Source organism: Hyaena hyaena, unplaced genomic scaffold (assembly GCF_003009895.1).
Source record: "Hyaena hyaena isolate Hyena2069 unplaced genomic scaffold, ASM300989v1 scaffold_253, whole genome shotgun sequence".
NCBI lineage: Eukaryota > Metazoa > Chordata > Mammalia > Carnivora > Hyaenidae > Hyaena > Hyaena hyaena.
The window spans coordinates 334,339-351,213 of NW_024080887.1; the positions used below are offsets into that span (position 1 = coordinate 334,339).

Genomic DNA, 16,875 nt, shown 5'->3' on the forward strand with positions numbered 1-16,875 from the left:
CTCAGATGCCAGCTTTCAAAATGTTATTGCTGTGCTCAAAAGCTTTCTGTTGTTTCTCCTTAGCCTATGGGATCAAGTCCACCCTCGCGAGTCTGGCCAGTTCTCCCCTTCCAACCTCAGTCCCCATCTCTCCCAAACTGGAAGCGGGAATTGGCAGCAGTTGGAACCAATGGCTCTGGATTCAGGAGGCCTCAGCTCACATTACAGCTTCACCACTTCCCAGCTTGGGTCAATTACTTTTTTAAAGCCTCAGTTTCTATCACTTTAATTGGGAATAACAGTTATAAGAGAACTCACCTCATGAGGTTGTTGTGAGGTTTAAATAAGTTAATCTATGTGGACAGAACTCTGCACAGAGTAAGCAATAAATAAATGTGAGATAGAATGAAAAAGATGAGGAGTTGCAGGAGAAGGAGAAGGAATGTAAGGAAAAAGAAAAATGAAGATGATCATGACAGGCCCTCCAAATTCTCTGTCTCCAAACATGCTGTGCACCTGTCCACCATTTCCTTTTCAGGAAGGTTTTACCCAAATAGTACTGTATCATAAAGACCAGTCTTCCACATGAAGCTGTTTCTTCCTATCTCAGGCTTCAAAATACTAACTCTTAGTGAGCTTCTTCATGTCTCTTTCATTCATTCATCACTAACTACAATTTTCCTTGAACTTTTATCCTGGTACATATGTATGTATGTGTAAACCTGGGACTGCATATATGTATGCAAATCAACCTAACATTCAACACATCTCGTGCAAGCAGCGACCACATTCACTCACAAAACGGATAGATGGTATTCTGCACTCAACCAATACCTGACAATTAACTAGCCCTGTTAAATCTTCAAAGGGTTTGCCCATCTCAATTATTCTTAATATCAATCCTGAGTAGCAGGCAAGCAGATGTTATTCTAAATTCCACTTTACAAATGAGGTAACTGAATTTAAGAAACTCACTTGAACTTGAGATTTTGACAGTCCACATTGGTAGATAAAGTCTAATATTTAAAACACCCAAACTACCCTTCAAATTTGGTATTTATCTGAAATTTCTGCTCAGTTTGGCTAAAATACTCACTTCTATCACGTAAATACTACAGCCAAAGACTCATAAAATCTTAGTTGTGCAATTCTTATTCCCATGATAGAGTGTAGATATTTATTAACTTTACAGAATATTACTACTCTATTTCCAAGCAAAGTTATTTTCCCCCTAAGACTCAGCCCCACATATGAATTATAGTAAAATCTCTCTCTACCTTCTTCTATTTCCAAGTTCAAAAAATGGCATCCTAATATAATACCACAGGTGCCAATTTAAACACAGGAACACTGGAAATATTCCAGTTTCCAGGCTTAGAAGCTTTTCTATTGTTACAAGTTGGGCTGCTAAACACACAGTCAGAGTTTAGACATCAAATATAAGTATAGCAGCACTTTGAGAACTTATATTTTTAAATGTAGAGCAATTCCCCTTAACTTTCATTTTCAATCTGGACATTATCCATCTCAGTGGTGCTCATTATAGAATTTTGTGCATACAAAGAAAATAATAAAAGTTTACTTGTTAAATAGGTTATCCTAAAACAGTACCTCAATAACATTTTCCCCAACTTTTTTTTTACTTTCTTTTGAGCAACAATGATTGAATTCCACAGGCTTTAGCTAACCAAATCAAGAAGCGTTTCTAGGATTCTGCCAAAGTTGAAAGGTAGAAGAATCTGAGGTCTGACTTTATTGATTTGTTGCACATAATAGTTACTGGAAGGGCACAGCTGGTTTGATGATTCAGCCAGAAGATTTTAGCAAAAAGGGACCAAAACTCTATTTTCCTTCCCCACTAAGATATGATAAAATACCTTGGAACTGCCGGGACACAGTCCCCTCATCCACAGTCCTACACATAATATACCTAAAAACATCTGCCTCAGGCCCCTCAGAAAACGTAGGTGCTCAGTATCTGCTGGCTTCCCACCTGTGCTCAAAACAAAGACAAAGAATAATAAAGAATTAAAGTTCTCAATGTGTGCCAACCACATTAATTTTAATCATTCTTCTAAATAATAGCCAAAGTCTATTGCTATGTGTTCATTGGTTACATATGCTCGTCTCTTGAAATTTTTCTTACTTTGGCCCAAAGTCAATGAGAGAAACTTGAGAAGAGGACCCAAAGCTGACATTGTCTGTGCCTCTATTCCATAAATTCTGCTGCAGCATGTCTCCCTAGAATATGGGTGAAGAACGTGGGTTTGTGCAACTGGTGTCCTACTGATTGCAACTGTCAATTAAATAAGCTGGCAACATAGCAGCATATGTTCACATATGAAATATTGATTAATTGCACAGATTGGTATAAAAATATATTAGTATTTGGGTTCCGCTTTCATGCTTAGTGGTCAGATAAGTATTCATCCAATTCAGATCTATTTCTGCACCCTGTGGGCTCCAGAGTGTTACTTTTGTGTTTCACTTTTCCTTCTCTGGTTACCTTCTGGTTTCCCATGTCAGTGCCTCTACTATGACTGACCAGCATACGTTTAAGCAGGACTTTAATTACTAGGTCATCTCCCAGGAAGCTTGCCCAAGGCAGACTGGCAGAAAAGTCCTACCATCCACATCTCAAACTCTCTCTTGCTCCTCTCCAGGTAAATCTCTTTTTTTCTGAAGATGCTAAAATCATGCTGATGGCATCAAATTCATCTGATAAGGATGATGATCACCTAATTTCTACAAAGTTTCATTTCTGTCCACTGAGTATTTCAAGTTGCAGGGCTGGCACAAGGAGATTAAGATGGGGTGCCTGATAGCGTGACATGATACCAGGATTTTTTATCTTAACCCAGAAAAGCACCTTCCCATATATCACCGCACATGCCAACTAACATACCCTGGGGATTTAGCACAGATCTGGCTTTTCAATTTGCCTTTGAGTAACGTTGTGAATTTGCTTCAATTGAAGCAGGAATTATATTACATGATCAAATAGCAGGAGAATTTCTCTCCACCTCTGAAGTCCAATGTGAGGAGATTAGCATTGACTAAACAGTGGGAAAAGGCCTTATGTCTTTGGTGGTGATGTCCACCTTATGTCAGCTACTTGGAGATCCAAATGCTACAGATGCAAAAACTTAACTTTTTCTATTTGGCCATAACGAAATCTTTGAAGGATGGCCTCAGTTTCCCTTGTTTCCTAAGTGGAGACAATAATAGTAGTGCCCTCCTATGGTGGTTCAGAGTATTAAAAGAGGTGATACAAAGGGCTGAGCACTGATAGGTGCTCAAAGGCTGCTATCATAACAGCAAAGTCATCATCACTCAAAAGAGTGGTCTAAAAGCTAGTATTTACTGGGAAAAGAGTTCTATTAGTCTGTCAACTGTTAGGAAAATGCATTGGACCCATATCTCCAAGTCAAAGAAAAACGACCTATAGGAAATTCTCAAATTTATTTTTTAAAAAATGGATCTCAGACCTAACTCACCTTCCCTATTAGCCCTTTCCCAAGATTCTATTATTGTGCCCCCACATGGTATTTCGGACATGCTTCCCCCTCTACCAAAAATGCTCTTTCCTCTTTGCTTGACGAAATGCTACTCGTTTGTATTTTTTTTAATGTTTTTTTTTTTTTTTTTTTCCCTGAGAGAGGGAGAGAGACAGCATGAGCAGGGGAGGGTCAGAGAGAGAGGGAGACACAGAATCCGAAACAGACTCCAGGCTCTGAGCTGGCTGTTAGCACAGAGCCCGAAGTGGGGCTCGAAACCACAACCTGTGAGATCATGACCTGAGCCTAAGTCGGAGGTTTAACCGACTGAGCCACCCAGGTACCCCTCATTCGTATTTTAAATCTTAAGTGTCCCTCATTCGTCACACTTGGCTGAATCCCCTTGTTTAAACCTCTTAGAAGTTTGTATTTCTCTTTTATAGTGCGTACCATCACTGCAATTTAAGTAATTCTAAATGAATTATTTTTGTAATTATTTGCTTAATATTCACACACACACACACACACACACACACACACACGACTATATACCTCAAAATGCTGTCCCTGTCTTGTTCTCTTCTGCATCCCTATTATCTAATACAATAGGCAGTCAGTCAGTAAACATATGTTAAATAGATGAATGACTATTCAAATGCCTGAATGAATGAGGGAATGAACTAAAGACTAATCATCAGACTTGTTAAGATATTAAGGAATAAAACAGAATAGTTAAAAAGTTGAAAACTCTTCCAGTCATTATTAACAATCATCACTACAGCCACATAGAGCTTCCTAAATGGAGATGCAGCGACTCCTTGGAATCTGTTTTCCTAATTTTCCTAAGCTGATCTGGCCCCGGGTCCTGCAGCAGGCATTCTATGCTCATGGGGGCTAAAATTAGCACCAGTAAGCTCCCCGTGCAGTGGGCTCTAATCATGCAAAGGCCCAGGTGGATCTTGCTGACAGATGTTAAGGTTAGAAGGAAGGGTAGCAGCCAGATGAGAAAACAGAGCCACCCCCTTCCGGAGGTACCAGCACTTCCTGTCTTTAGGCCTGGCTGGTTCCTGCCTACCGAGCCCCTCCCCCATGCATCAGTTTCAACACAGTTGCTGCTCTTTCTGTCATTTGAACTCAAATTCTATCTTGGAAATTGATGGGCGATTCTGCCCCTGACAACACAATGTCAGCTTTGCTCAGTGTCCAGCTGGTTCCGTATATATTATCATAATGTGCTGCCTGGGTGGACCCTGGCGGATTCTCTCCTTTGACTCAAATCCTCCTTTCCACACTAATTTCTGCCCTCTGACATGTAGACACCACTTGTTTAAAAATAAAAACAGAGTTAACAGCTTGAGAAACATTTTGATTTTCAAAATCCTACAAGGACATTAAATCTATTCTAATGGTAAATTGAACTAAAAAGGTTTTCTTGGAAAAAAATTGTTTTATTCTTCAAAAATTATGTTTCCCAGGATCCTATACTGTTTTCTGATGACTTGAAAGAATTATTACTTCCCCAATGCTTAAGCCCTTTAAAACAGTTTCCCAAATTTCAGTCCTGATTTTGTCCCATACCAATACCACTTACACTATGACCTACTTAATATTAATTAATCTAGCTGCTATTTTTGTTTCAATTAATTTTCTTTTTCTTTAATTCAGTCTGAGTAATAACTGAGATCATGACTCTGTAGTGCTGTGTTTTTCTGTGTTTGCTTGCTTGCTTATGCATCAAGATAGACCTGTAATTATCACAAAAAAAATTCTTTTAAATGTTTTCTCCCCATCACCTGAAATCATTTCACACACTGCATGGGAAACCTAATATAAGAGCTCACTGCTAACCATCAAGTGGATTCAACACTACAGTCTCAGCTGAAGAAATTCAGAGAGCAGAAAGTCGGGTGAGATCTACCTAAGTGGTTGTGTGTGGCACACTCTGGACTTTTCCAGGCCTCCTGGAACCCACTGCTGACCTCTTGCAGAAATGCTCAAGGTGAAGAGAAGTTGACCTTAGTCCATCCTGTGGAATGACAATCACCTTGACATTTTGGTGGCTACTCACCAGGGAAGTGTATGTGTAACATCTTAGGAGATAGGAGACCTCTCACAGAAATAGCTGGATTCAAATAACAAATCATCGGGACTTGAACAAAGCTACCAAACTCCCCCTTTAATTGATGATGAAATTGATGCCCCAAGAAATCAAAATACATATTTGAGGTCATGTATCAAAGTTGCAAAGGTAGAGGCAGGCTCTATTTTTATTTCTGAATGTGCAACTGAAAATGTTCAAAAATATTTCAAACCCATTCCTGGCCACTGACCCTAACTATCTCATCTTAATAAGATTAATGACAGGTCACAGAAGCTTTCATTTGCATGTACATACCCCTTGAATCCTCTGATATCATTAAGTAGAAAGAGGCCTTTAGTTTGGAACAATCAATTATGCAAATAAGCACAACTGGAAGTATGATGATTTTGTAACTAAATATAAGATAAAAAATTAGGTTTAAAAAAGTTCTGTCATTCTAGTCCAAAATATAAGCAGAAAGCACCACTCCCTACCTCCCACCATGCTCTTCCCTACATTTTGTGCTTATTAAAATAAGTTAGGCGTGGCTCACTCATTTATTAGGTCATTCAAAATACCAAATACTGGAAGTCTCCCAAAGTTGATGGGATTGTCACGAAATTCATATAAGAAAATAGCCTCCCCAAATCTGTATCAGGTTCCCATGTTACTTGCAGCATGAGGTTTAGTAGCCCTTCAGTCCCCTCAGAAGGAGACTGTTAGTAACCCAACAGCCTTTTAATTCACAGTCTCACAGTATTGCCCTGGTCTCCTTTTTCTCCACCTTGTATACATGCCAGGGAGCCCATATGGTCAACAAATGATTTCTACAGAGATGAGTTAGAACATCCTTACAAATAAATAAAATATTACCAGCCCCCTTCTTATCTTGCCAGCACCACAGAAAACATACTAGTCATCAAATAAAATAAGCATTTTTTATTTGAGTAGCAGAATGTGGCATAACCGGGAAAAATAGGTTATTACTGAATGAAAATAAGCCATAATGTAAACATACACAGTATGCCATTAAAAAAAAAAAAAAAAAGATAGGGGCGCCTGGGTGGCTTAGTTGGTTGAGCGTCCGACTTTCGCTTAGGTCATGATCTCGCGGTTCGTGGGTTCGAGCCCCACGTCGGGCTCTGTGCTGACTGCCAGCTCGGAGCCTGGAGCCTGTTTCAGTCTGTGACCCCCTCTCTCTCTGACCCTCCCCTACTCACGCTGTCTTTCTCTCCTAGAAATAAATAAAAATATTTAAAAAAAAAAAGATATGCTCTGAGTTAACTTTTGAAAGGTCTGTTTAAGATACCAGCATAATTGCCTTCCTTTTACTAAGAAGAAGTAAGAACAGTGGAATAAGAGATGGAAGGAATTTTAGCATAATGTACAGAGCAAGTAGTTGAAAGTACAGACTCCAAAGTCAGGCTTTCTAGGTTTGAACCCTAGATATATGATTTATTTGCTGTGCAACTCTGGGCAAGTAACTTAACCTCTCTTTAATCTCAGTTTCCTCATCTTTACGAGGGGTGCCTATAGCATTATGTGCCAGGCGTAGTAAAGGCTCACTGAGGGTTATTGTCATTATTCTTAGTACTATTATTACACAGAGCTATGTGGTTAGGTAGACCAGGGGTCGCATCTCAGGTCCAGTTCTAATTAGTTTTGTGGCATTGGGTAAGTTATTGACTCTCTCTAAACCCTAGTTTTCTCATCTATAAAATGGAAATACTAATTGTTATAGTTCATCCATTGTTGGAGGACTTGATATGTCAAATAATTACCACAGTACTGGCACAGAGTAAATGTTCCATAAATGTTAGCTGATAATAACCCTAAAATAACAATAGCAGTAATAATGATACTACACATTACCACTTGGCCTGGTCACCACTAAGCAGGGTAGCAAAGTCTCAGCACTATTTCTCCTTTCCATTAGTGCCACGGGTAGTGTCAGATTCAAATACGGATAACACAGATCATCTGCTTAGCAGTGACCTGTAGCTCCTGGACATGCTTCCGTCTGCCTGACCCTGAGCTTGCTGGCTATCAAGTCCCCAATGTTAGGGTTTCAGGCGTTACCCACTTCATGGATGGCTCTGAATATACACTGAAAATCAGTCTCCACTTACATCTTTATTCATTATCTTGACTTCTTGCCATGTAATTTTTTAATGTAAGGGAAGACAAAAGGCTACTTCCCCACTGCTCAAAGAAAAGGGACTGATTTGATGCTTGAAAATCTGGGGTCTGTGAGCTCTATTCTATGACACATCTGGATATTCTTAGCCCTGATGTTTGTCCCTCCCCCTGTCTTTCTTTTTAAAGTAGAAAAATCAATTGATAAGATGTAATATGCCACTCTAAGTAACAAAGCATGACATCAGTATTTGTCTATGGTAACCTGGACCCTCCACCAAAATGCTCTTCCCTAAGTGGATCTGGCTGGAGTTCTGAGCCAAAACCAATTATATGAAGGGCCACTGTCTAAGTGTAAAGCTCTGCCTGCATCTTTCATCCTTGTCCCTCATGTTTTGAAAGTGCATTTCTGTCAGGAAGCTAGAGAGGTGTTACAGACATTCCTTCCAATCTTCAGAATCCCAGAGAGACCTCTGCAAGCCGATGCCAACCTGAACTGTAAAAGCATCAGGAGTGGACCCCAAGTCCTCCAATATCTTGTGTAACCCAGTGACCATAAAGCTGTGCTCCCCCTGAATTCACACTTGCCTGCCAGCATACTGTGGGCAAAGAGCACTAAATGGATTTTGACACAAACTACCTATGTGAATGTGAGATTACATCCCCTTCCTAAGTCTCAGTTTCCTTACCTGGAAAATGAGAGGATGTATTGGATGACCTTTCATATGCCAACGGCCCTTCACTTGGCATGAGCTGTCACTCACCCATTGACCATAGTGGGAGACGAAAAGTGAAATTTGGGATGGAATGTATTCTCTTCATTGTTTAGTTTATTTTCACTCATTCAATTTTAGTTTGTTGGGGTTAGACAAATAATATACATTTCATAGCCAAGCAACACAGCAGCCTTCCATTCTCTTTAGGCCTTAAAAAAGCCTCTGTAAGTTCAACAGAAGTCAATAGGTAAACTCTTTCTAAGCCACTTATGCAAAAAGCAAATCGATAAGCCAAAACCATCTGGAAAAAGAACTCTCAAAATGTTTGACTTTCTTCCTATTTTGAACACTTGCACTATTGATAAAATGAGGAGTGATCAGGGGGACAGCTCCCAGGCACAGCCAGCTCCCTGGTGAGCTTCCGAGGGCCGGCAGGGAAGAGCAAAGTTATAAGCAACTCGGAGTGATCTTGCCCTGGGCTTTCATGACACACTAGGAGTCCATGTAATTGAAAATGAGTTCATCAAAGCCCTGCTTGGCCCCCCACCCCATTTCACAACTGCCAAAGACCACGGCCTGAGTGTCTCATGTGGGCCTGCATAATCTGGCTCTCAGCAGCCACCTCGGCCTCATCTCCTGCCATCCACCCAGTGACGGGTGCAACAGGAGTCATCCCAGTCTCCTCTGGGTTCCCTGAATTCACCTAAGCAAACTAGCTTTTGCACACGCTGTCCCCTCCTCCTGGAGATTTGTTTCTGTCCCTTTTACTTGGTGAAAACATACTCAGCTTTTAGGTTTTGGCAAAAATGTGATTTCCCCAAAGAAGCTTCTCTGATACCTCACTCCTTCCCACTCCTGTTATGGTCCCCCTTTTATGCATAACTCTCATGAGCTGGTTGTAAATTTTTTTAAATATCTTTCTTCTCTGTTTACATTATAAATTCTGTGACAACGGGGCCTGTATCTGCCTTGTGCTTCTACATCTCAGCTTGGTGTCTGGCACGTACTGGATTCTTAGAATGAATGAATGGAGGGAGGAATGATTTGAAGTCTCAGTAAGCTGAGACTTTATTCCTTGGCTGGAGATCCAAATAAAGGGCTATCCTGGAAACAGCCAGTGGATTTCTTTGTTCTCCTGAAGTCCTCCTTCTCCAAAAGCACCTCCAGACAAGGAGAGGCATGTGTCAACGGTTTCAGTCCAGAGAACCAAAAAATTGTGCATGCTAAAAGGTCTAGAGATGACCCAACCCTGTTCTCATTGAATACATACCAAATGGAGGCCACAGAAGCCAAGTAAGTAACATACCCAGAGTCTCACAGCTAGTTCATGGCAGAGCCAGGTCCAGAATCTAGCTCTTCCCTCAGCCCGATCCTCCCTCTGCTAGATCCAGCTGATATTTACTAGCCACTTCTTAGGGCCTCATTACACAGAAGGGAGAAGAGGGGGCCTCTCCTTTCTATTGGAAGCTCCATGCTGTCTCTCAATTTGGAGTAATCTTCCTAAGCCTGAATCATCTTTCTCCACATGTCCATAAAACAACAAATTTAAGTGCAGCTGGGCACAAGGAGTCAATGGGGTTGGATACCCAGGGGCAAGCGACAGAAGCAAAAACTGCTTCTGTCTGGAGCAAAAGGATTAAAGAAGGTCAAATGCTAAAGAGCAAGAATAACACCATATTGTCAGGGACAGCTGGAAGGGGAAACTACAATGGAGAGGTCAGAACTAACTGGTGGTGGGGAAAATCTGATTCTACTTCTCTAACGGCCCCAGTGATTTTATTACCACTTTCTATTCTGCATCGTGTTTTTAGTTTGACCAAACTCTACTTTTGTTTAGGTCTGTTTTATGTTGGGGTCCTGGCACATTTATACTTCACGTCTTTATCTGTATAATTACTTTGAAGGGAAATTTAATTCATTTGTATCTCATGCCTACAAAAACTAAATTTCAATTGTTTTGCAATTTTAAAAAGCATGGGTATTTAAAAACATCTATATTTGAGCCAGGAGACTAAGTAGGCCTTCAGGTTAGAACTCATTAACATTAAAATATTCACCTTCTAAAAACTCTTGATTAATAGGTTTACTGATTTTTCAAATACACATGATAGCTATACAAATTCATACTGATTTTTTAAAAAGGACCTAAATATGCAAAACACCAGTTGGGGCCTCAAAACCAGAAAGGGTGTCTACTGATGACCAGCTGAGCCCTCTCTGACCTGCCCAGATTTCCCAGTGATCACAGAGAAGACATGTCCTCCAATCATCCAAAGAAGGGCAGAGAATAAAGAGAAGGAGAAGGGAGGAAGGAAGGGATAAAAACACATGCATGCCAAAATAAAAAAAAAAATGTCCCCTAAAAAAAATGAGCATTTAAACTGCTTGTCAGAAGGCTTTCTGACAAAGCCACTAGAGTGTATTCACAGGCATTTGCATAAATGCTGCCTGTGAGTTCACCATAGCTGCTAGCGCTAATGGTACATAAAGTAATTTAGTCACTTCTCCCGGCATTCTATGTCAGAATGATGAGCACCGGCACTTTGCCTTGTTGCATATTAGATCATTAGATAATAAAGTGTTAGCGCATGCAAGCTGACAGGGTCCCTGCACTATAGCTTTGTGAGGGCACCACATTTTGCCACAGGGGGAAAGATTAGAGAAACTGATGCCACAATTGGCCTTAAATTCAAGTAAACACAACCTGAAACTCGAGAGAATAATAATGACAATATCAACACTCCCCAAGCCTTTAAAGATCCCTGGCATACAGGGGCGCCTGGGTGGCTTAGTCGGTTAAGCGTCCGACTTTCGCTTAGGTCATGATCTCGCGGTTCATGGTTCGAGCCCCGCGTCGGGCTCTGTGCTGACTGCCAGCTCAGAACCTGGAGCCTATTTCAGAGTCTGTGCCTCCCTCTCTCTCTGACCCTCCCCTGGTCAAGCTGTCTCTCTCTCTCTCTCTCTCCTAGAAATAAAATTTAAAAAAAAAAAATAAAAAAAAAAAAAAGATCCCTGGCATACAGTCCCCAAGAATTTGCCCAAGTGAAGGGAAGACAGGGCAGACAGGTAAGGTTGTATATTACCATGGGGGGCAATAATTCTGCATCTTTGGCCCCAAGTCTACGCTTTTTCAAAAATTGAAACTCTGAGAGTAGTCAGCTTCTGACGCTACCTTTCTCCACAGCATATATCTTCCTTAAAGCTACTGCTTAAAGATGAAAACTCCCAAGCCTAAATTCTCCCATAAATATTCAGCCAAGGAAAATCTCAGTATTTATGAATGAAGAAAAAAATGAGGGAGAGCAATTACCATGAGCTACGGTGTGCCAGGATTCACCCTCTTTGGACCAAGCAAGATTCTGTGAAATAAATTTGCCTTTGTCAACTCTCCTACTGAAATCCAGGGGCAGTTATTTGAGCAGGGAGGTTTGGAAGTCCACGGGTCACACAGGGAAGACTGCATGAATGTAAAGCATGGTCTCTATTTCTACGTATACACAGAAACATGAGCTACGAAAGGGAACTTTCCTCCAACTGTCTGACAAGCAGGTTATAAATAGAGATGTGCAGAGTTGCTCAAAATAATTCAGGCTACCTGTAAATGAGATGGTAAAAAGCCCACAATGAGGAAAAATGAAGGCTCCTACAGGTCACCTAAGAGGTGAAAATAGCTAGCAGTCTCACCATGCAGCGGCTGTCTGAGGTGGGGATGGAGGAATGGAGCGGCCAAGGAGTAGGGGTTTGGTTCTGGAAGTCTGAAATGGGACAGTTTCAAACGGGATTTTTCAATGGTAAGATAAAGTATTACCATACCCCCAAATCAACATGCATTTCATTTAAGTCCACTCCCACACATCCCCAGTGAAAGAGCCCAATAGTTATCCTTTGCTGAGTAGATATTTATGTATCAGCTTGAAGTGTCTAAATGAGGGGGTGGTTATGTGTGGTTGCTTGATTCATTCTGCAGAGAAGGAGATTTCCATGTTACTGTCATTACAAGGAACCTCAAGGTATCTATGCTTTTATTCTTCTGGAGAGGAATAAAGTAAGGCTTTGGTAAGAGCTAGGCCACCTAGCTGAAGATAGGACATATCCACACCCCCACTGCTGGTTAACCATTTATGAACAAGTGAAATGTCATCATTTTCTTGAGCAATATGTTAATAATAACATGGCCACTTATAGACTGGTAAATTGGAGCAGAGGAATAAAATATTGCCTTTAAAACTTAGAATAATGTGATATTCCAATTGAAATATTAATATGTATATCTAGAAGCAAGAATATTTGAGCTGGGAGGAAGCTTAGAGACATTTTGGTCTAGAGATCTCAAACTCTTAGCCTATGGCTATATTCCTCCTAAGTGACATGTCCCCCTTCTTCCCTTCTAGGTTTAAAATTTTATAATTAGTTACCAACAATTAAAACTTAGGAGTTTTTGTTCTTGCCACACTAGAACATCTGGCCCTACTGGGCCCTCAGTCCCCTTGGCCACAACTGTCTGTGGGACAACAGAGCATGTGCTTGCCTTTCTTCTGCAGTCTCCACCCAGCCCACTTCCCCTATGTACATGACCTGCCCCCACTGAAGGCACACATTTTTTTTTACCCCTACAGATCATCACCTTCATTTTACCAAGAAGAAAACTAAAGATCCCCAAAAGTAAGGTGACCTGTCCAAGGTCACATAAGGTCAGAGGTAAAACTAAACATGGAATTTAGGTTTCCTGGCTCCTACATCAAGATTCTTTCTTCCACATCATAATGCAAAATAATGTTCCTGACCTCCATGTTCTAGAAGTGTCCTTTCTAGCAGGTTGTTTCTGTTGGTTTGTATGGAGTTGTTTTTGTTTTTTTTTTAAGTGGAGGGATGATTTGCCTGGTGTCATGTGGTCTGTCACTGACTTCCCAAGGCCAGGAATGGGGGCTGGGTATAGTCTGCATTTGGAGCACATTTTGAAACTGTGAACCCATGACTGGTAGATTTCAAAGTGACAGTCAAGTCTGTCCTTGGACAGGGCAGTAACCATTGTAACTAACCAGCCACTGTCAAAATTAAGACATCAGTTTTTAAGTCACTGCTCTCCAAATTGTGCCCAGTGAGTATTTACCTGTTTTTTCCTCTTCCTTTCCTCTAAATACTTCTAGTAATACAATCCCTTAAGTGACTCCAAGGGTATTAAAAAGGCAACATTGCTGTAAAGTGAGGATCAGAATAATTTCAAGTACAAGGATGGAACTAGGAATGTAATCATGAGCAGGTGTTTCAAATGGTCTACTGCAAAAAAGTAATATCCATCCATCTCAGCACTAATGAAACCATAAAGAAGCAGCTTTTGAAAGATGATAGTTTACTTTAAAAAGACTGTAAAACTGGATGTGGTGAAGAATCCCTTCTAAGAGTGTTACATCTGGCTAATTAATAAAAAGTACAGTTTGTGTATTCCTTAACTGCAGGAAAAAAAACAGGCAAAAATAATGATAGTGGTACGTTTATTAAGTTAGAATGCTGGCAGGGAAGGGAGTTTTCTGCCTTATGAATTATATCAGGGACAGCTCACGGCCCTTGGAAAAAATCAGACAATCAGGTGGTAATTTGTGCAGTAGTGTTTTTAAAAGAATCCTGCTGACCTAGCAAACTAGAAAGTGAAGTGGAGAAATGGGTTTAGAGTTTAATTTGAAGATAAGAGAAAATATAGCATGGTGTTTGATACTGTGTATAGTCTCAATAATTGTTTCCTGGATGGATAGTTAGATGGATGGATGAAAGATGAATAGATAAATGGGTGGATGGAGGATGGATAGATGGATGAATAAATGGATGGACAGATGGGCAGATGGATGGATGGATGAATGGATGGATGGATGGACAGATGGATGGATGGATGAATGGATGGATGGATGGACAGATGGATGGATGAAAGGTGAATGAGTAGATAGATGACGGATAGATTGATAAATAGATGGAGGAGTAGATGAGTAGATGTATGGATCTGTGGATGGATGGGCAGATAGAAGAATGAATACATTACATATACATGTAGTACAGAATCATTCAGATGTATATTCAATCTAGCCCACGGTTCATTTGAGTGGTATTCACTTTCCTTGATTCAAATCTTTATCTAGCTTCCTCCAGTCCTCTCAAAGTTACCACTGATGAGCCATAAATTCAAGACAAATGTGATTTCTCCTCAACAAAGTCCACCTACAGAAAGCAGTTTTTTATATGTGCTGATGAGGGAAAGATTGGGCACAAGGCACAGGAAGGACATTTAGTTTGGACTTCAAATTCAGAGAATGCCTCTGACCTAGATTTTGGACATTATCTCCAAATGAAATTTAAAATGAAGTTACAGAGGTACACCAGTAGGATTGTAAAGATGATGGAGTTCATTAAACAACAAAGTCAGTTATAAACCCAAAATGTATTAGAATGTGTATTACCCTACTTTGGCCTTCCTTTACTTTTCAGTCAAGTGGGAGCTGTAAATAAAGCAGGGGTCCAGGTCTCCCTCTCTCTCTCAACCTGAAGGAAAGATGCATCATCCACTTCCAGGGTAGAGAGATGTGCAACAAGAAAGGCTGGGCCTCCAAGATATCTTCCTGTGTCTAAATACTTTGTATCAATAATGTTCAATAGAACATTTAAAATTCCAAACAGAGTAGAAAGTGTGGTGGAGTTGGAAGAAAGAAACCAAATAGATTCACAGTTAAAGTAGCAATGCCAACCAATGAAAATGATTTGCCTACCATGTTCCAGATAAGAGGGCGTACCTTCCGAGGGGTCAAGCCTCCGAGCCCTCCGCCCATGCTTAGAGTTATTATGGACAAACATGTTATCAGAGACTGCCAGGACATGGCCATCCACATTGACTGTCGTAGACACCACGACCTGGAGACAGAAGAGAGAAATGGATGAACATTTTAATATAAAAGCATGGAGGGTAATAAACTCAAGTTAAATAAATAACAGCTGGGAGCTGAAGAAAATTGCATAGCTATTTCACATAATAACTGGTGCTTATGCTGTACAAGTCTAACAAGAGGAGCTATTGATGAGTGGGTCTTTGGCATGGAACGCTTTTGATGCAGTTTTAAGTAAAATTGCACAGTTTATAGTTATACAGCAGAAGGTACACTGTTAACCATAATTTTAACAAGAGGATCTTTATTAGCATATTTTTTTACACAACGGTGGTTGTGTTTCACCTAAATTACCCTTCAGTTTAGACACTGAAGCAGATATCACAGTTGATCATGCAAATAAAAATCTTTTGAATCTTTAAAATATTTCCCCCCCACCGCGTCAAGGTTAAGAGGATAGAGAAATGAAAAAGAGAGGGTTCAGTGAGAGCTGGGATGCAGTTTTCTCACCCGGTGTCTTTCTGGTGTTTCTTGTACTTTTTCTTCCCACATTACTTCGATTAATCAGACCAAACTTCCTTCCCCACCTACCCCCATCCTCACCCCCATCACCACCACCAGCACTATCCTTCCCCAAAAGATCCCTGCTAATGAAGGGGGTTAAACCTGTATTTCAAAGCCAAAAACAAACAAACAAAACAAAACAAAACAAGAAAAAGAAATGGTGCCATTGGCCCAAGATATAATTCAGGTACCCTGGCCATCTCATAACTGACTCTGAACCCAGTTTGCCAGAAGGGACACAGGCAAAGGTGTTTTCTCAGAGAACTTTGACTAAAACAATGAGAAGAAATGACCTACACTTCTCCTTATATTAAATGGGGAAGAGGATTAAAACTGAAACCCACAGAGATATGTTTATTCATGCGACCTCTTACAACCAAATATAATAATTGTCTGTAATTGCAGCTTCAGCTCCCACCTCATGCTTTGACATGGGAAACAGCAATCAGCCAGCTCCTGTTTAATCCACCTATTATGTTGACTAATTAACTTTCCTCGACAGTTTATTTCTTCCTCCATTATCAGCCCCTGTCAGCCGCAAGCACCCTGCAGCATAGGGGGGACCTCAGGCTCTTTGATTGATCACCGATAGATTGACATGCAGATTAATTTAATTAGAATCACCTCACTTGAGAAATGAAAGACAAAGGCAAGAGGGCTAATAGATCTGCTCTCATAATGAGGCGAACCTCCAGAGCCGAGGCTGAGGATTTCTGATTTATTTTGCTCAATTCCCCAGTTGCTTGGAAAGACTCTTGCTTTAATTGTTCTTGGTTTTGAGAGGCATTAGCCTCTGAAGAGGTGAAACGCTTTACAAGGATTGGCACATACTGAGGCCCCAGTTTCTGAGCAAGCCTTTTCGCCGACTTCTAGAGTCTTGATGCAAGGCTGCTGTTTCACTCCGTGAGTTGAGCAGAGGGCAAGACGCTGGGTCTTGGCCTAAGCCTGCACATTGTCTGCCCTGCCTGGCCCAGTGCCCCCCTCAGGAGCCACCCCCTCCCACCAACGTCAGCCATACTTGAAAGTTCCACTGTCGG

General features: G+C 40.8%; 1 protein-coding gene across 1 annotated transcript in view; it reads right to left on the reverse strand.

The window, feature by feature from the left end:
• Positions 1-16,875, reverse strand: part of EBF1 (EBF transcription factor 1) — a 424,741-nt gene that overhangs the window by 111,784 nt on the left and 296,082 nt on the right. Inside the window, exon 13 of the mRNA XM_039245352.1 lies at positions 15,161-15,302. Within this exon, the coding sequence (XP_039101283.1) occupies positions 15,161-15,302 (142 nt within the window). The remainder of the gene's footprint in view (positions 1-15,160; positions 15,303-16,875) is intronic.